This window comes from Helicoverpa armigera, chromosome 30, assembly GCF_030705265.1.
Source record: "Helicoverpa armigera isolate CAAS_96S chromosome 30, ASM3070526v1, whole genome shotgun sequence".
NCBI classification, from domain to species: domain Eukaryota; kingdom Metazoa; phylum Arthropoda; class Insecta; order Lepidoptera; family Noctuidae; genus Helicoverpa; species Helicoverpa armigera.
Genome location: NC_087149.1, coordinates 2,742,033 through 2,765,709, shown reverse-complemented (window position 1 = coordinate 2,765,709; position 23,677 = coordinate 2,742,033). Strand labels below are relative to the sequence as shown.

General features: G+C 38.7%; 1 protein-coding gene across 1 annotated transcript; it reads right to left on the bottom strand.

Moving 5' to 3' along the window:
• Positions 1–97: 97 nt before the first annotated feature.
• Positions 98–22,198, bottom strand: LOC110382558 (phenoloxidase-activating factor 2). Its single transcript, XM_021343190.3, has 9 exons — positions 22,010–22,198; positions 13,657–13,861; positions 12,614–12,734; positions 11,984–12,092; positions 5,438–5,547; positions 3,270–3,499; positions 2,572–2,756; positions 1,288–1,452; positions 98–802 (listed from the first exon to the last, which is right to left on the bottom strand). The coding sequence occupies exons 2-9, from the start codon at positions 13,859–13,861 to the stop codon at positions 641–643; spliced, it is 1,287 nt and encodes a 428-aa protein (XP_021198865.2). The 5' UTR covers positions 22,010–22,198; the 3' UTR covers positions 98–640.
• Positions 22,199–23,677: the final 1,479 nt, after the last annotated feature.

Sequence of the window (23,677 nt, the reverse complement as noted above, 5' to 3'; positions counted from 1 at the left end):
ATTTTGATATTGTAGGTCAAAATTCAGAGTTAAAACATAATTGAGCATAGATTCTTATATAAAAGTTAATTTAAGACAGTGGTTTGAAATTAAGTCCTCTGCCACCCTTTTCCATAATGCATGAAAATCAGGACTCAGTAGAAGAAAAAAATAGTTTTAACATTGGAATTCAAGAAACGTAATAATTAAATCATGACTTTATATTTTATCGTAGTAAATGATTTTAAGTAAATAAAAAAAGTTTATTATGTACGTGTGCCCGTAATATTTTCAAACCACTAGTCTTTTTAGCCAGTTATCACCAACATCCCAGTTTGATAGTTAAGCTATACCCAGTTGCTATGGCAACCCAATACCCCTTTGTAAGACTGGTTTAGCCTTACTGGCTTCTGACTACCCGTAACGACTGCCAAAGATGTTCAATGACAGCCGGGACGTACAGTTTAACGTAGCCAGTATACTGAGTTATATTTCGAATCACACAATAATATTTTCATTGACTTTTATCAAGTGCCAGTTTTAGAGGTTTTGAGCTGAAATAGGTGGTAATATCTATAAAGGATGTCGGGTTTAAGAGTTTTCGGGCTGAAATAGGTTACAAGGGATGTCAGTAAAAAAGGGCATGAGCTCGCTCGCTCCCTTAATACGTGTAAGTCTTAGGGTCATAGCCCTTGCCAGCCACTTTGTCGTCGATCCAGTCTCTCACGACTGACACGTCGACGTAGACTCCAGGAGTACCGTCTTCTCCGCAGCCGATGCCCCACGCTACGATACCGCTTTGAACGTAACGGTCCTTTTCGTACTGCGAAAAGAAAATTCCTTCTTAGTTTGTGAAGTTGTAGTATATAGCTAGCCTTTTCCTCAGTAAAGTTGGGGTCGGCTTTCAGTCTAACTGGGCAGTATTTTACGTGGAGCGATTGCCTTTCTGACTTCCTCAACGGGGCAACTCAGTTCCCTTTGGTAAGGTTAGTTGTCAGACCCTGTTTTCTGACTACCCGCAGGGACTACTAAAAATGTAGATATAAATGACAGCCGGGACCGACGAATTTAACGAGATATAAGTTTCTCCGTGGATTGGTGATCAGATCGAATTATGTGATCGAATTTACGTTTGTTATTTCCTCACATTAAAAGACTTAATTAATTTTTAATAAAAATTGTCTTTGAAGGTTTTGGACAGCCTTGATTAGTCCAGACAGTTATTTTATAATCCTGCAAACGAAGCCGCCATTAGAAACACAACTGTACACGCCGTTCATCATATTTTAGCCATAAAATCTACATTACCTCAATAGGACAAGACAGGGGTGATCCGCCGTCTCCCTTGCAGGTGTCCTTGCCGGGCTCGCCGCCAGCGCACATGAAGGTGGAGTGCAGTTCGAAGAACCTGCCCAGCCTTGTCTTACGGAGCGCCGTCTGACATTTGTCGTGTTTCACTACTGGGAGCTCGATCTGAAAGAAGGGTGTTAGAATGGTGTATTCTAGTAAGGTTGAGGCGCTGACAACACCCAAATTGACTTGTCCCAAACAATTTTTTTGCCAAATGTATACGATAAAAATATATATGCATCTGTTAACTTCAAAATACGTTCCCCAAAAGTTTTCTAGATACAAAAAAATTGTAACTGTTACTGTTACAGCCTTTTTATCATCCCACTGCTGGGCTGTGGCCTCCTCTCACACGGAGAGGGATTGAGCATTAATCACCACGCTTGCTCAGTGCGGGTTGGCGATTTCAGACTTTATAGTCCAGGTTTCCTCAAGATGTTTTCCTTCACCTTTTTATCAGCCATTGGTGTCTAAGATATACTTAGAAAGTACATACAAACTTAGAAAAGTTGCATTGGCCTGACCTGGAATCGAACCCACACCCTCATACTCGAGAGGTTGGTTCTTTACCCACTAGGCCACCACGACTTTACTTTTTGCCAAATGTATTACGAAAAAAATATATATGCATCTGTTAAATTCAAAACACGTTCCCCAAAAGTTTTCTCGATACAAAGTAAACTTATTACGTTACGAACGCCCCGTCATCAGGCTTCTCGTTTGTGCGTATTTTGTTTTGGGTGCTGTCAGTCTCTTAACAAGAGGAGAGAAAATAGTAAATGGGGACAGTCGTGTTTAAACTCTGAAACGGGTTTCAAATATAATATGGGTTTTTGATGTTTTGTTTTGTTCGATCATCTATCTACATATTGACGTTTTCTGTTTTTTTACTTGTTTGATTTTGCGTCATATACATACAGATACATAACATTACCCTAGACTAGAGTAGGTATGCATGACCAAACATCTTATAAGTCGCAGTAATAATATACCTCCTAATATTTCTTTAGCTCCGCAAGTTATTTTAATTCTAGTCAGATATTTTTCTAAAAATTCATGCAAATGAATTGTCCGTCACAGACAACATAAACTTAATTTGTTAAAACAAGTGTTTATAAAAATTGAACATGTAAATTCATAATTAAACAGTTGTTTTAAGAAAATTAATTTTATAGGTGTATTTCGGCCTCAGACCTACAAAGTACCTACCTAACTTTGTTTTACGTCGTGTTACGAACTCACCTTTTTCAAAATGACCTGGTACCGTCCTTCCTTGCCGAACTTGTCTTTGCCCCATCCGGTAGCGAAGCACCGGGTGCCATCCTCCTGGCGTACCCTGGGTGGTGGGAGACACGCCACTCCTACGTTAGGAGCCAGGTCTACTGGCTGTGCCAGGAAGAGTACTGCTACGTCGTAGAACAGGTTTCCTGGAAGAGGTGGTATGTAGATATGATGAATAGAATAAGATTTCAATACATCTTTAATAACGAGCTTTAAAAATAGCTCGGCCTTTCTTTTAGTGTCATTTTCTGGCTTAAGCCAGGTGTTTTACCCACTCGCACTGCTTCTCGCACTTGGATGAAAAAGTAGCCTTTAGCGTTCCTCGATAAATAGGTTACACTGAAAGAATTTCTCAAATCGGACCAGTAGTCCAAAAATTAGTATGTTCAAGCAAACAAACTCTTCTACTAGCCTTATAAAACTTTGTTGGTTTCACCTATAATAAGTCTTTATTTCTCTCTCTTCCAAAAAGGTTCTTAAAATTAAGTTCACAACATTTTTCAGACCAGTCCTTTGTGGTAGACTGGTATCCGCTCTAGGTAACCCTGTCACGCAGATTACCAGGCCCCCCCGCGAACATAGTGTAACTCAATATTATAAGTGTACCTATGATTTTATTTATATGGGAAAAGTATAAAATCCTCAAAAAAAGACTTTACCTTTGTTAAAATCTTGATGAGTAATTACAGAAGCCACATCCCTATCTTGGAAGGGGTAGATCTCCTTGGTGTTCTGCGTGTCCCACTCGCCAGCTCTGATCCTCAAGGCTTTAGCACTGGCCACATAGTGAGCAGCCGTCAACACCACGCTGGGGTGGATGAGAGAGCCTCCGCCGACGTACACGTTGAGTTTCTGGCCGTCAGGGTCATTCTCGTTGACTGGTTCGATCCTGTGAAGCAAACAGGTAGGAGTTGGTTGAGAAGCATTGACAGGTCTTTGACGCAAAATATCTTGAAGTTAGCAATAAGTTTGTTTGTAGAATGATGATGAGGTCCTCCTAGCCAATTATCGGTTACGGCGGCTATTCTTATATAAGGAGATCAGCCAACTGCGCAGGACATATTATAGTGCACAAGCATTTGCACAGACACAGGTGCATTCACTATTCCTCCACTCTTATAGTCCGATGGGACGGCAATCCGACACGACCGGAGTGACATCAGGCGCAGGACCGACATTTACGTGCTCTCCGATGCACGGGTGTATCAATCACCAGGTTCCATGCTCCGGGCTGCTTTGTGAAAGTTTTTGTGGTTTGTATTTGTAGAATAGTGGTTTGTTCATACATTTTGAGCACTGCGCAGTTACTACAAGTAACTTGTGCAGTTGAAAAAATTCTAACATTAACACTTTTTAGGTGAGCAAACGTATTCCTCAATAGACAAATTATTCATATAGGTACAGCATATAACATTACTACGCGCATTCTCAGGGGCTTTCCGCTAAAATAAATAAAAGAAAACTCTTTGCTTACGGATAAAAGCTTATATTTTCTATCTTCCGCATGTCGATTAAAACTGACCTATAAAAAATGTTTCGTATGCAAAATTAAACTGTCAATAAAAAAAGCTGGAAAGCTTGAAGGTGGCGATTAAGCAGCGCAGTCAAGGACGCAGGTGAAACCGCAAAAGCCAAGTTTATAAATGAAAGAAAAAAAAACTCAAAGCTAGAGGAAAAACTGAGAGAGAACACCTCAAAAATTTGACAGTAGCTTTTAGAAGTTTCAAGGGGCATCCACATCTGTCTAACCTTTTCTCAACTTGGTGGATTCGGCTTCCAGTCTAACTGGATGCAGATGAGTACCAGTATTTTATCAGGAGCGTCTGACTATCTGACCTCCTCAACCCAGTTACCCGGGCAACCCGATACCCCTTTGTAAGACTGGTTGTCAGAGTTTCTGGCTTCTGACTACCTGTAACGACTGCCAGAGATGTTCAAACGGTAGCTTGGACACAGTTTAACGTGTCCTCCGAAACACAGTCATTGATGTCCAAGATATACTTAGAAAGTATATACAAGCTTATTATATAGTTCGAAAAAGGCTAGGCAGATGATGATGGAGTGTCTGGCCGGTTCTTCTGCATGGAATCCACTTTTTTGAACCGTACAATGTCTCTCTTTTCTTAAGAGCCCGTAAAGGCCTATTGAAAATAAAGACCTTCCACTTTGCTAAATGATTTATGAAGTATTGAAATTTGGCCAAAATTAGAAGAAGAAGAATCACCCAGGTTGAAAAATAATGAAAATACTTACCCATCACTATCTGGATCAACACTGAAATAAAACGTCGAAAAATTTTGAACACTTTAATGGAACCTAACTGTGAATCTTCTTGGTCAATGGGAGGCCATTTTGAAAATGGAAATATGCCGATTAAGCCTGGGCGCATACATTCGGTTTCCATATTCGGTTTCCTGATCAGGGAATCAGGTTCCCGCCTAAGTTGGGGTCAGTTTCCATTCCTTACCGGATGCTGCTGAGTGTGTTTTACAAGGAGCGACTGCCAGCATTGCATGGCACAAGCGTGGTGATTAACGCTCGACACATCTGTTCTGTGAGAAGAGGCTTGAGCCCAGCAGTGAGACGATAAAAAGGCTGATGATGACTGCCTATCAGACCTCCTCAACCGAGTTACCAGGGCAACCTGACACCCTTTCGTTAGACCATCACCACCATGCGGGTTGGTAATGGAGTTTCTTGCCGGCTCTTCTCCTTGAGACGAACTTTTTGGAGCCGTGCAACTAGTGTGACGTTTCATAGGAGCCTGCAAAGGCCTTTTTGAAATAAAGACATTTGACTTTGGATATTTAGCAAGAAGGTGACTTACTTTAGAATGGCGACCATCCATGGGAACTCTCCGAATTTGGTCTCTCCATTTACTTCACCGGTTGTCCGAAGATCAGCACCGTCTGGGTTGGCCCAACCGCATCCTTTACGCTGGAACAGTAAAAATAAAATACTGAGTAAAATACGAATACCTACTTATTTATAAAACTGAAGAGTTTTGGAGATGTTTACACAATTCGGAAAAGATGAAAAATACAGGAAATTCATTCATCAGTAAGACATACCAATTATAGCAATAAGACAAAAAAGTCAAATATTTTTGGTCAAAAGTAATTCCAAGTTATCCATCATATAGCCAATCGACTCAGTCGTTTCAGAGATTAGTCAGGTCAAGCTGACATAAGAATAAACACCTAAGTATTTTCGTCACATATAGGTGGACACGATCGAAAGATCGGGAAGAGTGGAAGCGAGATGGGGAGGCCTTTGCCCAGCAGTGGGACACTACAGGCTAGATATAATAATATAATAATAGGTATCCTAACCAGCTTGACATCTATTTAAGTAGCTACATGCAGACATCTAAATTAATTTGTAGGTAGTAAATACAGAGTGTGTCGTTCACAATCACATTAAATCCTACCGCATATACTCTATGATATTCTATGGCGAATTGTAAAAAAATAACCTAATCCATTCAGTGGTTTAGCCACAGGAGTCATTTTTAGTTTTCATAATTTACTTACAACATCATGTGTAAAGCAGAGATAAAGTTAGGAGTATCGAATGTTTTGATCAGTTGACAGCTGTCAGTTTTCAAGGGAGAATTTCAGTTGTTTGTAATGACTGACTTTTATATGGTGTTCTAATTTTCGCACATTTTTATTCTATTTACTTTGTTGATTTTTTTTTTTATTTTTACGTATCTTTTCTTTTTTCTTTATGTTAATCGACATATATTAACCAGTATATTAACGCATTTCATTTGATGTGATTGTGAACGACACGACCGATATAAGAATTTTCGTCCCTTATAAGTATCCTTAGTAACCAGGTTGACATGTCTATTTTCGTAGCTACATGCAGACATTATTAATTTGTAGGTAAGTATATACGTATATAGATTTATAGATAAATGTCAATAGCAATGAACTTCTTTATTAAGACAGGTTTGGTCTCGCTTGACCGTGCACGCGACTGGTAAGACAAGGTTGTTAAAATAGCATTAAAGATATATTTACTGACGCTAACTTAGTGTGTTCCTAGAATTGTAGATTATTGATCAAACATATTGGAAAAACAGTATGTATTAGTGGTTATTAATGACTTGGTAATAACAAGAAATACAGAACAAGAAGTCTTGTACACAATATAGTCAATTGTTTTATCTATAGTCTATACGTCATTCATACTTCATACGTGTAGGGAGTAGGTAGTTTTTGGTTTTTTGAAGAAAAAATCATACGGTCCTTTTGGAAAATGAAAAGTTTGAACTATAGCAATTATAGAACCGGACATAAGACCCAGACTCTATCCAATATGGGGCGGAGATCAAAACAACTTTTGACTAAGGAATTTCACGTTAAATTTTTAAAGTATACAGTTGTTTTAAGAAAAATTGACGTTTTTTTGTCGTTGAACTTGGATCTAGTGGAGTTCGGGCCTTAACAACTACATAGGTACTTTCATGCTGTTTTAGAACGCGCAAACAGAGTCAGTCTTGGTAAAATCCACCCATTTGCGTACCAGGGCTGCGGTAACTCTTCCTAGCAATCTCGCAGCCCTGGCAGGCTTTGCTATAAGTGGTGTTCCGTTTGTCACGGAATAGCAACTATACTCTATCCACGGAAGCAAGAGCTAAATCACAGATACTGCGAACATTTTACACAAAAATGTGACGTTTTGTCATCGGTCGGATTATACCGCCATCTTGAAAAAGTGTCATTCTTTGTTTACCTTTTAGCTCTTGCTTCCGTGGATAGAGTATAGTAAGTTTAAGTTGTTAAGTGAAAGGTAAAGACTAAGAAAAATAGATTAAAAAAAACTCTCAACCTCTACACAACGATCCGATCGGCATCCAACCTGTTAAAAAAATATGATTACGACTTAATAATAAATAGACTGAATTATTTGCACCCCCTTGTAATATCAAAGAGAAAAACATAATGTACCTAGTTGTGAATAAGCAAAATATTCGTAAGCATAGCTGATAATAAGCATACTTATGCCCATTTTCACCAACAAATACCTAAATTTAGGGGGATCCCTAAATTTAAATTCCCTAATTTAATTTAATTTCAAAACCTTTTACGGAACACTTAATAAGAATTTCGTTTTCACCAAAGTTTAGGTGTCCCTTATACATAGTTATTTATGTCAAAATTTTGAGAGCCCCTATTCTAAGTGGCACTTAGATTAAGAGATTGTTGGTGAAAACGGGCATTAGTTTCCTAACAAAATTGCAATAAAGCACTCCCCCAAGTATCGCAAAAAAAATTACCAAGATATGAAAGAATCAAAGATGGCGTCTAGTGTTTGTGAAAATATAAGAAGTAGTTATTAAAAAACCTTTGGGGTAGGTAGGTAGTGGTAGTTTTCTATTTGGTTATATAAAAGTAGGTTCGAACGCAAAAAAAATGCGTAAACTCCAATTGATTTGATAACACATTTTAAAAAAAACGGAAACTAACTTTTGAAACCGGAGCATCACTAACAAATTTTAATTCATCATTTGCATAGCCTTTTTATTAGAGAACACATAAAAAATATAAATTAATATACCCATAATTCTTTACTTTCGGCTTAAAATGTATAAAATAACTGATAAAAGTTGGTACGAAATATACCCTCTGCATGTTTTTGCATAATCTTTGACCGATTGACATACAATACAATGTATTACGTAACCATGTAATTCTAAACCTATGAATCTAAAAAAAACAGTTCATAAAACATACTGATTTTACCGTGTTTTGGAGCACGATAAACTGTCATTGAACATCTTTGGTAGTCGTTACAGGTAATCAGAAGCCAATTAGTCTGACAACCAGTCTTAGGGGTATTGGGTTGCCCGGGTAACTGGCTAATGAGGAGGTCAGATAGGCAGTCGCTCCTTGTAAAACAGTGGTACTCAGCTGCATCCGGTTAGACTGGAAGCCGACCCCATAGTTGGGAAAAGGCTAAGCAGATGATGAACATATAGTGATATCTATTATTTTTATGCATTAAAATCGTATTTTAAAGTCGTTTTCAAAGCCAAATGCGGTTTCCAAAGGTCATTATTAACCACAAAATGTTTATTTGAATTATTTCGGCCATGACCTACTGGTTTTGAATGAGCAATTCTATTATGTAATTATGTATGCTGATAAAACAATGTATTTATAATTCACTAGCTGTTTTCAAGTGGTTTCACTCGCGTCCCGTAGGAACTACTGCCCTTATCCGGATAAAATATAGCCTACTAGCTTTTGCCCGCAACTTCGTTCGCGTGGAATAGTGACTACCAGCAGATTTTTGATTTGACCAATAGATGGCGCTATATGTCCGGAATAAATATATTTTTATTTTTTTTTGTAATAAAAACTATCCTATGTCCTTTCTCAAGTTTCAAACTATGTCTGTACCAAATTTCACACAAATCGGTTCAGTAGTTTAGGCGTGAAGAAAAGACAGACAGACAGACAGACAGACCGACAGACAGACAGACAGACAGAGTTACTTTCGCATTTATAATATTAGTTTGGATGTTACAATGTAGCCTCCTAACAGTGAAATATTTGTTTTATCAGTTCAGCACTTTCTAAGTAGGTACCTATATCTTGGACACCAATGGCTGATAAAAAGGTGAAGGAAAACATCTTGAGGCAACCTGGACTATATAGTCTGAAATCACCAACCTGCATTGAACAAGCGTGGTGATTAATGCTCAATCCTTCTCCGTGTGAGAGGAGGCCGCAGCCCAGCAGTGGGACGATAAAAAGGCTGTCACAGCAGTTTTGGAGCCTTTAAGTAGGTACAAACAAAACATTATTTTGCAAATTTTTAGGCAATTAGGTACGAACATTATTTTCGATCGGCAGAAAAAGTGTGATTTATAGTTAATATACACTTTTTCCTCATAAAGAAACCTGCTTCTGAGCGGGTGTGTCGTGTGTCTGACCATCCGAGTGACATTTGACCGGTTTTGCAAAGCAGGTTTTCAGTACTTTAAGGTCATTGCTGTTGATATCCAAAGGGCTTTTTGCGGATAAAAACTGAATTTTTCAAATAGCTTCTGTTTGAGAAACAAAGTTTCCTCTTAATTACATTTTTAGTACGTAAAATGGCTTTGTGGGCTTTAGAAACATTCACAAAGCAGTTGTCTGGAAGTTGGTGATTGATACACCCGTGCATCGGAGAGCACATAAATGTTGGTCCTGCGCCTGATCTCTCTCCGGTCGTGTCATCGGGCTATGAGAGTGAAGGAATAGTGAGTGCACCTGTGTCCAAGCAAATGTCTGTGCACTATGACATGGGCAGCTGGCTGATATCCTTATAAGAGAACAGCCGCCGGAATAACCGTCGTGGCCTTGGACGCCATTATCTATAGATAATATCATGCTTAATAAAACCTCATTATAGTCATACTAATAAAAAAATACAACAATAAGTGACGTTTTGTTCCGGCTATTTGAATGTACAAATTGGCCGTTGGTGCTACATTGTTGCTCAGACATTTTTTTAGTACAGTCAACTTCAGGTCAGTGGTAACAGTTTCATAGGATAATCGTACTTATTACTATTGAGTTAAGGTGCATGACAGTTATTACTGATGAGCAGTCTACCGTACTAATGACGTATGATAATAGAAAACCCATTTAATGTATGCAGGGAACTACCGGATTGCGTGAAACTTGTCTGTCTTTATCTGTCTATATTCCATCCTCATCTAGCCTTTTCTCCATGTTGGGGTCGGCTTCCAGTCTAACCGGATGCGGCTGAGTACCAGTGCTTTACAAGGAGCGAGTGCCTATCTGACCTCCTCAACCCAGTTACCCGGGCAACCCGATACTCCTTGGTAAGTAGTAGGCACTTCACTAAAGGTAAACAATTTTGATACATATCTATAAGTTTTTGTTGAAAAGTTAGTTTAAAAATGACATATGGTTTTAATCTGTGTAAATAAAAAGGAAACAATTGTTTAATCAATTGAATCATTAATTTATGCGGAATTCCATTTGTTTTATATGAAAATTTCCTAAGTAGATGTTTACCTTTAGTTATGTGTCTACTGAAATTAGAATATAGCCATATTGATACTTTACTACAAGTTCGATTCCAGGTCAGGCAAGTACCAATGCAACTTTTCTAAGTTTGTATGTACTTTCTAAGTATATCTTAGACGCCAATGACTGTGTTTCGGATGGCACGTTAAACTGTAGGTCCCGGCTGTCATTGAACATCCTTGGCAGTTGTTACGGGTAGTCAGAAGCCAGTAAGTCTGACACCAGTCTAACCAAGGGGTATTGGGTTGAGGAGGTCAGATAGGGCAGTCACTCCTTGTAAAGCACTGGTACTCAGCTACATCCGGTTAGACTGGAAGCCGACCCCAACGTAGTTTGGGAAAAAGGCTCGGAGGATGATGATACTTTACTACAAATATATAATATTTTAGTATTTATCGAGGTATTTATAAACACCGTAACCTTGCTCATGAACCATTCTATCTGTTGGCGATAACCGCATGAAAATCCGTGCAGTAGTTTTGAATTAATCGCGATTTTAGTAAACACTTACCTACCGACCGGTGGATTTTTAAGTTAATTTAACGAAAATTAGCGGGCATTAGAGTACCCACGACCCAGGCTTTATTTATTTTATTTTGCATATTGTTAACAGCAATATAATTATAAATTAATTGTTGAAAAGTTCTTCTAACCTACAGACAGACAGGTATTGCTGGGGAGTTTGTTGTGCCACTTCTTCCCAGCAATAACACATAGGAAGTGGTGAAGGGTGGGCGTTTCGGGGGCTTGACTTGATTTTGACGTCCAAAAGGTGCTGTTTTGCAGCCAAGTTTTAATTAATGATTTTGTGTTCTTTTTAGTTTTATGTAACCAGGGAAGATAAAGATAAACATGTTAAAAATAGAATTCAGTGCAGAAATGAGATGGATGATCCAATAAAATAAAAGTTGATAGACACACTGACACACAAATGAAAAAAATAACATACATTTGAGGGCTCCCACGCATGCGTGACGTTGTTGTATACCTATATTTTAAATAGTTAAAGTATAAAATATTTCTTTGCATTTGTTTTTTTTTTGTAAATATACGTGTTTTTTTTTTGGCTTTTCATATTGACCAAGTTAGTTGTGGTCAGATTCTACTAAAATTGCTTGCGAAATCCTTTAGTCCTCTGTGCGAGTTCACACACGTTGCAATTTTGCGGACATTTTACAAATGTTAAATTCCCCCGATTCGGTTAATTAAAATCAATTTTCGGGGGCTTCGACCATTGGGGGCCTAAGCTACTGACCCATACTTTTTACTATATAAGTAAATGATTGTAGAACTGAAAATAAATAATTCCGTGTACATACCTGTGGCTCATCAGGCTTAGGCTTAGGTTTGATAGGCTGGTCTTTCGGCCTCTTGTCAGGCACCAGACAGCAGGTGTCAATGTAGGACTCGCAGGGGCCGTCACGGACACTGGAAACGAGCATAAAGGGTTACTATACGTTTCAAAGTATGTTGTTAAGAGCGTAAAAAACAGCGACCTAAGCTAACGTTCTAAGGGTGCAACTGGTCCAAAACGCATAGTATTTTACTTTATAAAAAATTAAAAGACTAAAAACAAGAACAGAAATTAAAATTAGCATCTGTCAGCGGGAGTCATACCCAAAAGGCTGGCCTCATTGCCATGTCTGATGGCAATGCCAGTTCTTTGGTGGCAGTATAGGCGAGGCAAAATACCTCTATATATTTTTAAGGTCGTGAGAGAACAAAGAGAGGAGGCCAGCCATCCTGATATCACCTTTAGATGCTGATTATTTTCAAAACCACGAGAGTAGCAATTGGTAACAAGTAATGGTAGCTGTTAGCAATAAGGTAATATCTCTCTTTATGTATTTGGAGGGGATCGGTGAGGAGCTGACAGCGATTCTTACGGTCGCTGACAAAGAGAGGAGGAGAACGGTAGACTGACGATAATGTAGACTGTAAAGACTTACCGAATATCGATGACGCCCGCCCCATCAACGATGACGGTATTGTTGTTCACGTTGCAGAGATAGTAGCTCACACACTCGCCCTCCTGGCCATCAGGCATGGTACACGACAGGTCCACTTCACCTGTGAACAATAGTAGTTTGTTAACTATCAATTAACTGCCTCGTTGGTCTAGCTGTCGCAAGTGCGGCTGCTGAGCACGAGGTCTCGGGTTCGATTCCCGAGTCGGGCCGAAATAGCTTTGTGGGTTTTAGAAGACTTTCACAAAGCAGCCCGGAGCCTGGAAGCTGGTGATTGATACACCCGTGCATCGGAGAGCACGTAAATGTCGGTCTCTCTCCGGTCGTGTCGGATTACCGTCCCATCGGGCTATGAGAGTTAAGGAATAGTGGGTGCTCCTGTGTCTGCGCAAATGCTCGTGCACTATAATATGTCCTGCGTAGCTGGCTAACCTGCTTACATGAGAACAGCCGCCGTAGCCGATAATCGGCTAGGCGGACATCATCATCATCAATTATCAATGACAGAACGGGCTGCTGTGCAGACCATGTCCCACCTCATCGCATGTCCACTGTGTCCTGAAACTTGCTCGCGGGAGGACCTAATGAGCGTCTCCGCCGTGCTCTCGCTGTGGCGGCATATTGGGCTAACAAAGTGTAGTGAGAAAGTTTCTCCTTTATTTGCGTTAAACATAATCGTTATTTAAAATGGACTATGTATACATTGTACATCTTAGATCGGATTGCCGTCCCATCGGGTTATGAGAGTGAAGGAATAGGGAGTGCACCTGTATCTGCGCAAATGCTTGTGCACTATAATATGTCCTGCGCAGTTGGCTAATCTCCTTACAAGAGAACAGCCGCCGTAGCCGATAATCGGCTAGGAGGACATTATCATCACATCTTAGATCATAAAAAGAAACTTAAAACTAATAAAGGCGTAAAAAATTGGTGGTTAAAACTGCTATTGAGATTCAGTTGATATCCAATTGACACATTGAGCCCCAGTACGCCATTATTAACCAGTAGTAGTAAGTGTTATTTACCTGCATTATTATTTATCGGTGGTACGATTGTAGACGCTTGAGTCTTGTCCCCAATGGGACTTACTGTTGACAGAACACTCGGGTTCCTAGTGCTACTGCCGGGTGGGGGCCCGAAGATCTCGCTGAGAACTGAGTCTAGGTCCCCATTGTTCTTCTGGCAGTGAGCTGCGGCTACTAGCAGCAGGATCTGAACGGCTTTTATCATCTGGAAGAGAACATAAGGTTTCAGTTTAATAAGGTTAAAATAAAAAAAGGCCTTTGCTAGTTACTAGCTTCCGCCCGCGGCTTCGCCCGCGTAGAGTTCGGTTATATCGCGTTTCCAAGAGAATTCTTCAAAAGTCCTGGATAAAAACTATCCTATGTTCTTTCTCAAGGTCAACTCTATCTCTGTACCAAATTTTATTAACATCAGTTCAGTGGTTTAGACGTGAAAGCGTAACAGACAACCGGAGTTACTTTTGCATTTATAATATTATATAGTATTATTCGCTTTTTAACTTTAAACCTTAGAATACTTTGATTAGAACAATGAGCAGAATAAATAAAACCATTTTCTAACATAGGTTACATTATTCAAAAAATATTGCCCTGTCAAAAAATATTGCGTCTTCCGGCGACCTTATAAAGGTCGCCGGAAGACGCTGGATGCAGGTCGCCTCCAACAGGTATCTGTGGCGATCTAAGGGGGAGGCCTATGTTCAGCAGTGGACGTCCTATGCCTGAGATGATGATGTCTAATTATTAAGAGGTCATCCCATCTTATGGGGGAATAAACTCGCCAAAACTGTGTTGCATCACCACGTCTGCAACAAGGGCGGATCCACCGTTGTGGGCACGATGGGCATGCCCACAACCTTATTAGACTTGTGACCTCACACTTTTACGGTCTTTTGAAATCGATAGGCTGATCATAACACAAGGGAACAAAATAAGACTTTTTTTGTTGCATTTAATTTTATGACTGCTGTTTACTAATTCGAGGTCGCGGCTTCTTCACTTTTCGGTGATTTGAGTCTAATGTCGAAAACGTTCGTTTAAGATAAAATTTAAAAGTAGAAGAGGATAGCACCCCCATAACGCCCTCTTTCAGCACTTTCTGGTTAAGAAGAAGCGGTGAAGAACAAACTTCCCAGCAACACAGCTGTCTATTACCATACAATTATTATTATTTACAATAGGCACTATTTTAATTTCTTTTGTTGTTTTGGTAGGTACTGTTGTGTTCCAAAACTCAAAAAAATTTCGCGCTCGCTGCGCTCGCGGTTTTATTCCCTCAGAGGCTACTTTTTTTACTTGTTTGGGTGATTTCGTGTTCCAAGATTCCAAAATTTTTCGCTTGCTACGCTCAGCTTCTTAATTACACAGTACTTTTCTTATGATTTCTTTAGGTAATTTGTGGCACAGAACTCAAAAATTTTGCGCTCGCTTCGCTCGCGCAACTTTATACGCTTATATTCTGCGTCTTCGCTTTTGGTTTTATAACTTGGTACCTACAACAAAATCTAAAAATTTTCCAGCTTGCTACGCTCGCGCAAAAAAAATACTACTCACAATCTTTCCATACATAGGGGTGCTTTAGCAATGATTGCTCCCGGTATATTTTTTAAATCGGGTCCGACTTCCTCCTAAGTTTATTTTCTTTCCTAATTACAAAGTCCTGATGCTCAGAAAAAAGAAAATAGTTTAATTCAAAAGTTCATAAACGACTTGCATGATTGTTAATGAGCATGTTCATGCTCCGACTCGTACTTAGCCGATTTTCTAGTAGCTGTGACCACAACCTTTTTTGAGGGCTGGATCCGCGCTTGGTCTGCAAAGACGCAAGAAACAAAACATAACTAGCTCAAATTACCTTAAATAATGGTTACTTCTTACCAGTAGAACTTAAACTGCACATAAAACCTTAATTTTATGAATAACTTTTTCCTCTTATATTTACAAAAATAATAAAAACGTCAGTTCACTCACACAGCCTTCGCAGATAAAACTTTATATTTTTGTTGTTTGGACAGTAATTGGTTATCTGCTGCTGATGAGATCATAACTCGTTAATCTATCTTTGTTATTAGGTAAATATATTATTTATTTATGTTTTAGGTATTGCAATCAACTTAAGTGACCGCTTGGCGCGTTCGTTCACGTCCTAGTAAAAATGGCGTCCACGGTCGATTTCGACCACGGCAGCTGTTCTCATACAAGGAGATCAGGCAGCTTCGGAGGACATATTATAGTGCACGAGCATTTGCGCAGACACAGGTGCACTCACTATTCCTACACTCTCATAGCGCGGTGGGACGGCAATCTGACACGAGCGGAGAGAGATCACAAGCACGACCGACATTAAGGGTCAATTCACACTGAAAGAGCAGCGGCCGGCAGCGGCCGTAAGAGCACGGAAAATGTAAGAGCGCGGCGCGATGCGGCGCCGCGCGGCGCCGCGCGGCCCGCCGCGCTCACGCTCAATCCCTTGCAATTACGGCCGCTGCCGGCCGCTGCCGGCCGCTGCTCTTTCAGTGTGAATTGACCCTAAGGGTCTAAGCGGCGCGGCGCCGCATCGCGCCGCGCTCTTACATTTTCCGTGCTCTTACGGCCGCTGCCGGCCGCTGCTCTTTCAGTGTGAATTGACCCTAACGTGCTCTCCGATGCACGATGTTTGGAGGTGCTGTGCTTTTGCAATTTTAAGGAGGAAAAGTGCTAATTTAATAGTACGAAATTAAATAATTAACTTTCAATAGTTGACCCGACGAAACCTACAGACAGACATGTGTTGCTGGGGAGTTTGTTGCGCCACTTCTTCTTCCCACCAAAAACACATAGGAAGTGGTGAAGGGCGGGCGTTTTGGGGGCTGTCTTTTGTAAATTTCTGACGTTCGAAAATTGCTGATTTGCAACCTAATTTGAATAAATGACTTTTGATTTTATTTTGTTTGACTATGCGTTTGGAAGCAGATTTTTAATCAGATTCCACTACTAAGATATTTTGAACTAAAAAACTATGAACAGTGTAGAAAACCACAGATATGTATGTAATATCTATGCATTCTAAGTCAATGCAATAAGTCACATTGTTAGTTCCGTCATTGTATAAAATAAGGCATTTTTTGTACTGTGACATCACACTACATGCTTCTATACTTTTTAAGTAAATACATACATATTTTATTTACAATTATGGCATAACCTACATTCTCATGAGACCTACTTACTTATAATTCATCATCCTCCGAGTCTTTTCCCAACTATGCTGGGGTCGGCTTCCAGTCTAACCGGATTCAGTTGAGTACCAGTGCTTTATAAGGAGCGACTGCCCTATCTGGCTTTCTCAACCCAGTGCAATTTAAAAAAATATTTATCATGTTCCTTCAGGCCCAAACCTTTTTTCCTTTTTACAGCCTTAGTCTGAAGAACACCCGCCTTCAACGATTCACACCTAACACATCCAATAAAGACCCCTCTATTTTCAAAGTCGGTAAAACACCACTTTGAATTCGCTTTGATTTCCACCAGATGTCAATAGTCTGTCAGTTGATTCTCATTATTTGCTTATTACAACTACAAATGAATAATAATTAATTAAGTAATCGGAATTCCCCGAGAGCTGGTTTTTTTATCATCCGTAATAAATCAGAAACTAAGAAATGTACTGTAAATGTGTAAACTTGAGATATCTTTGGTAAACTTCGTTGACCTCTGGATACTGCAGTTGCTATCTTTAACTTTAAAATTGATGTATTTTTCGGCCTCTTTTCCTGTACCTACAATGTTATTATTATGTGCCTGTATAAATACTGTAGGTCCCAGCTGTCATTGAATATCCTTGGCAGTCGTTACGGGTAGTCAGAAGCCAGTAAGTCTGACACCAGTCTAACCAAGGGGTATCAAGTTGCCCGGGCATCTGGGTTGAGGAGGTCAGATAGGCTGTCGCTTCTTGTAAAGCACTGGTACTCAGCTGCCGACCCCTACATGATTGGAAAAAGGCTCAGAGGATGATGATAAATATTGTGGTACAAAATCATTATGTCTTACATAAAAAATGTATCCCTTGGTCACGCCATCACGCGTGAACGGCTAGACCGATTAAGCAAAAAATTTGGAAGGTAGACCCGGGAGAAGGGCACAGTTTTTGTCACCATTCCTCTACGGATAGCAGTTATCTCGGAAAGCGAGTGAAACCGCGGGCGGAAGCTAGTGTTTAACAATACTCGCCGTTTCAGCAGTTTCAACCGGACGCAGCTGAGTACCAGTGCTTTACAAGGAGCGACTGCCCTATATGACCTCCTCAATCCAGTTACCCGGGCAACCCAATACTGCTTAGTAAGACTGGTTGTCAGATTCTCTGGCTTCTGACTACCCGAAACGACTGCCATCTACTTTTACAAAACTTAAACCTGTACTTTTTAACTAAGCCAACTTAATCGAAATACTAAGTTAAGTTATAAATCTATCTATAATATAAAAATGAATCGCAAAATGTGTTGGTAAGCGCATAACTCAACAACGCCTGGACCAATTTGGCTAATTCGTTTTTTGTTGTGTTTGTTATTGTCAGGAGAAGGTTCTTATGAAAAAAAAATATAGGGTAAAGTAGAGAAGTCAGTTGACGGGAGCGAAGCCGCGGGCAAAAGCTAGTTTAATATAAAAATAAATAAACCAGGTAGGTAATACCTTCGTCATGGGAAAACCGGTTAAAGGGATATCTTATTACAAGTACCGTAAGAATTACCTTCGTATTTTATACTTTACATATAAATAGCTACTCATTTTGAGAAGGTGAACGCTCCGACTGGGTGCGGGAAATTCAAAGGTTTTTTGATGTTTTACCTTATAAACTTAACCATGCTTTAGCTCAAAGAAGACATGTCTACTTAACAATTGCGGTTATCTAAACCTACTTTTACACGTACTAATATGTGTATAATAAAGGGAAAACATTATTTTGTTTGGTTGTACCCTATCCTAAAGGCTCCGAAACTATAGAACCGTTTTGATAATAAAGTTTAATTACATTTGAATTGTTAAGATTTTTTGGGTAAAATAAAGACATCAGCAATTACTTTGAAGTATACATATAAGTAACTAGCATCCCTGGCTGGAGGCCTTAAATTCTAGGCATCCACAGGGAAAAGTCCGGCTAAGCAGTACACGGCCTCCTAGGCTGAACTGCGAGATGCCATACCAAAAAAAAAGAACAGCGATTTCACCCATGTCCCGTAGCAACTACTGCCCGTACCGGGATAAAATATAGCTTACTAAGCAGTAAAGCCAGCGGTTTCACTCGCATCCCGTGGGAACTACTTCCCGTACCGGGATAAAAAGTAGCCTATAGCCTTCCCCGATAAATGGGCTATCTAACACTGAAAGAAATTTTCAAATCGGACCAGTAGTTCCTGAGATTACCGCGTTCAAACAAACAAACAAACTCTTCAGGTTTATAATATTAGTATAGATGTTACACGGAAAGAGTGTAGCCTTCAAATAGTTTAAGAATTTTTCAAATCGGTTCAGTAGTTTTGTTAGTAAAAAAATTATATTCATTATTTTTATGTAGATTCCTACTTAGTATATTATAGTATAATAAAAAGTAATATCAAGATTTTTTTATGTTCAGTTGTCCCTACTGAAATGGAGTTAGATCTACTTAAAACTAAAGTAAATTAAAGAATACCGTACGTAACGAAAAAGGCTTAATGCTTAATGCAAACATGAAAGTGAATTCATGCATTAAGAAATTACAATAATTGAAAATGTATTCAGAAATTATGACATTAGCCATTAACGTCTTTGTAAAATGTTTTAATGTTTACACATTGTCCAATTATTTACGTCTTTAAAAAACATTAATTACACATGTCGACAATTAAGCCTTGGCTGTCGTTACGCGTAGTCAGAAGCCAGTAAGTCTGACACCAGTCTAACCAAGGGGTATTGGGTTGCCCGGGTAACTGGGTTGAGGAGGCCAGATAGGCAGTCGCTCCTTGTAAAACACTGGTACTCAGCTGCAACCGGTTAGACTGGAAGCCGACTCCGACATAGCTGGGAAAAGGCTCGGGACATAATGATGAGAAGTAAGCGTAAACGCACGCCAAACTGTTAGTCGGTCGATAGTTTGTTTGGGCTCATAAATCGGTATGAAGATGAAATAGTAGTAAGCCGATATTTGGCCGGTATAAGACTGACTAATGAAAACAACACATTCAAATAATTAAAAATTGCCAAAAAAATGTTTTTGATTAAATTTTTGGTCACCATTGATAAAGTAGGATCTAACACAAACTAGAGGAAGTTTCGGAAAATGGGCCTCTTTATGTTCTGTTATTATTTTTGACAAATACATAAAATAATGGCAATAAAAATAAGAAAAAAGTTGTTTGGTTGTGGTTGGTAACTGATCGAGAATTTCATACAAACTGGTTTTATGTTGTCAACTGGTGACAACGGATCTTCGATATTTTTATTTTTAGCTCTAGCCGTTTTCCCGCGGTTTCGACCGCGTCCCGTGGGAACTACTGCCCGTACCGGGATAAAATATAGCCTATGTTACTCGGGAAGAGTGTAGGTATCCAAGAATGAAAGAATTTTTCAAATCGGTTCAGTAGTTTTCAGATACAAGCCAATAGTTAAAAAAATATATAATCGTAATTATATTATAATATACTTCTAGCTAGCAATAAAAATAAATTAAGTTCTTAACAGCATTGCGAGAATACATTATTTTAGAAAGTATATTTTTATTTACTTCATAATAATATCAGAATGATAACCTCTGAACCGTGGAATAATGATTATATTATTCTTATCAGAATAACGACGTTTAACTTGCTATGTTATTTTATTTTTATACTAAACTAGCCTTTTTCCCGCGGTTTCACCCGCGTCCCGTGTAAACTACTGCTCGTACCGGGATAAAATATAGCCTATGTTACTCGGGAAGAGTGTAGCTTTTCTACAGTGAAAGAATTTTCCAAATTGGTTCGGTAGTTTCGGGGCCAAATGAAAAAACAAAATTATATATCCTCTATATAATTTTAGATAAGTAGGTAGGTTTGCATATTTTTAGCAAATACAACCTATCTGATCTCCTATGATTATTTTATTACCGAAAAATCCCATATAACATGAGATATTTGCAAAGAAATTGGGGCCTTTGACCTCAACATATAAAAGATGCGAACTCCCATAAAATGTGGTTTTTGAAACAACTTTTAAAATGTCAAAATAAAAGTTTTTACAAATATTCGGCTGGGTGTCTCGAATTCCGAAATTCTTAGCAAACGACTTTGGATTATAGGTACTGGGTATGCGAGAGGTGTCATATTATTTAGGAATGTACTTCTGCATTGAACATCCTTGGCAGTCGTTACGGGTAGTCAGAAGCCAGTAAGTCTGACACCAGTCTAACCAAGGGGTATCGGGTTGCCCGGGTAACTGGGTTGAGGAGGTCAGATAGGCAGTCGCTTCTTGTAAAGCACTGGTACTCAGCTGAATCCGGTTAGACTGGAAGCCGACCCCAACATAGTTGGGAAAAAGGCTCGGAGGATGACTTCAGACAGGCAACGTTACTTGGCGAGAACTAACTTTGAAAGACCCGGATGAAAAATATCGTACAGTTACTCATACGTTTTCATTAAAAACATAGCCTTGGTTGGTAGTGAGGTAAAAAATGTGATGCATTTTTTTGCTCGAGAGAATTTAAACAATATCATATTTTTGCATTTGAATAGCATTTAAGATACCTAGTTAGAACAAGGACACAAGTTTTTACATCTGCATCCCGGTAAAAAGTAGCCTATGCCTTGGCTCATACCCTATGTGTGTCCATTTAAATCGGTTCAGTAGTTTTGGCGTAAAAGCCGGACAGACAAACATACAGTTACATTCGTATTTAACTTAAGACCAAAGAAAAGACAGCAAAACTTGAAGTAGGTATTCTGAGTAAAATACTCATCAATATTTTTTTGTATTTTTACGCAGCGGTCACATGTAAACGGGTAGATATATTAAAACCAGCTGAGGTATTTTGTATTTATTCTAAACCGATTTGAATATAACTAATTTACTTAAGCAAAAGCATACTTAATTTTAAACAACTAGATAAGCAGATACTTCTTTTTCAAATTATTTTTAAGCAGTTCTCCCAGAATTAGGGTAGAATGGGCACATTTTTTGCACCGTTTAACGTTCTTTAATAACTCAATGTAATTTTAAACTGATATTCATGCAAATTATTAAGTTCTTTATCAATCAAAAAACTAAACATGTAACACAGAAAATAGTTTGCAAAAGGACACAAAGGAAAAAAAAATATTTTAAGCTACCAAAAAATCGAAAAATAAAAACGAAAAAATTCACCAACCTTTAATGGCGTCCGCAATTTAAAATTCAGAAACCAAAAGTTGCACTATTATAACATGTTATATTAACAAAACAAAACCACAAGATGTTCTTAGAAGCCGGTTTTTGTATTTATCAAGTTTATTTTCCTTGTCCGGCAAGGTCGTTGGTTGTATGGCGCGGGCACGGAACGAACTGGCTCGGCCGACCAATGCATGTTCAATATAAGACGCGGCCATTTTGAAAATTAATGACATGTCAAAAGGCTGGGTATTGTATGTGATAACACTGGTCAACAAATTATAATTTTTTTTTTGGTGCAAAGGTGAAATATACAATTTCTTGTAGGATATTAGATACGTAATCGAAGTCCAGAACATAAAGTTGCACTAGCACGCAGGGATTTAGAGATATACCCCTCCTAAAGTACCAAAAACGCGTTTTTTTATGAAATTTGATGTCATTTTTTGGGGACAGCAGAATTTTATAGGAATTTCTAACTAAAGCATCATATAGTACTACTTTCCCCGCATTAACCCCATTTTAATTTATATTTTTGCGAGTTTTATTTCCCGATATATACCATTTTATAACTAAAGTGGAGTTTTTTCATACTAACAGGCCAAATGAAATATAGGGAAGATCGAACTATCGTAGCTGTATACATATTTCATGAAAATTTAAACTCTTAACGTTGGAAATAAAAATGAATTTCAATCGGGAAGAGTGGTACTATATAATGCTATAGATAGAAACAAAAAAAACTATTTTGCTGTACTTCAAAAAAATCGTCAAATATCGTTAAAATCGCGTTTTTGGTACTTTAGGAGGGGTATATCTCTAAATCCCTACGTGCTAGTGCAACTCTATGTTCTGGACTTCGATTACGTATCTAATATCCTACAAGAAATTGTATATTTCACCTTTGCACCAAAAATGCTGTTGACCTGTGTAATCATTTAGCTTCGCTAAGTAAGCTAGTGTGGATGAAATATTTGTGGATTTTTTGGTTTTGAATTGTAAATAATAATTTTGAAGGCAAATATGAACGCAGAACTATTTAAAACTGTCCTTTAATCTTTCGAAAAAGTAGGTAACCACGGTCCTGGTACACAGAGGGCTTGAGAACTAACAAAGACAGGTCTAGTTAATTAAAATAGCGGATCGGGATAGGGCATAGCGGGGGATCATTTAATGATTCCCCATCTCAAAATAAGTGTTACTACAATCCTATCCTACTAGGTACTTAAATTAGGCATAGTTTGTCAGTATGTTTGTAACATGAAAGATCACGCAAAAAGTACTAGATGGATTTTGATGAAATTTGTTAGTGATAAAGCGTAGGTACCATTATGTCAGAATAACATATAGGATAATTTATATTCTTGTGCAGAAAGTAGGTACATTCCTCAGGACGCGGGTTAAAGCGGGTGGAAGCTAGTTCTAGTTGTTTATAGTTAAGCTTAAAAGTCTCTCAGGTCACTTGTATTATTTATCTAACAGGAAAAAGGCTTGTTTTCATCATCTGCCTTTTTTACCAATTGGTGGGGTCGGTTTCCAGTCTAAACGGATGCAACTGAGTACCAGTGCATTATATCTTTTTAATATTTTTTCTATCATTGAGAGAACTGGCACTTTATCTGTTACTGGCCCTTTTTTATTATTGACATTGTATTTCTTAACTATATAT

Coding starts and splice junctions, on each gene's coding strand:
- LOC110382558 (XM_021343190.3), bottom strand. CDS start 13,861: ATGATAAAAGCCGTTCAGATCCTGCTGCTAGTAGCCGCAGCTCACTGC. Junction 2,757..3,269: donor TCATCAAGATTTTAACAAAG/GTAAAGTCTTTT, acceptor CACCTCTTCCAG/GAAACCTGTTCTACGACGTA. Junction 803..1,287: donor CCCTGTCTTGTCCTATTGAG/GTAATGTAGATT, acceptor TTCTTTTCGCAG/TACGAAAAGGACCGTTACGT.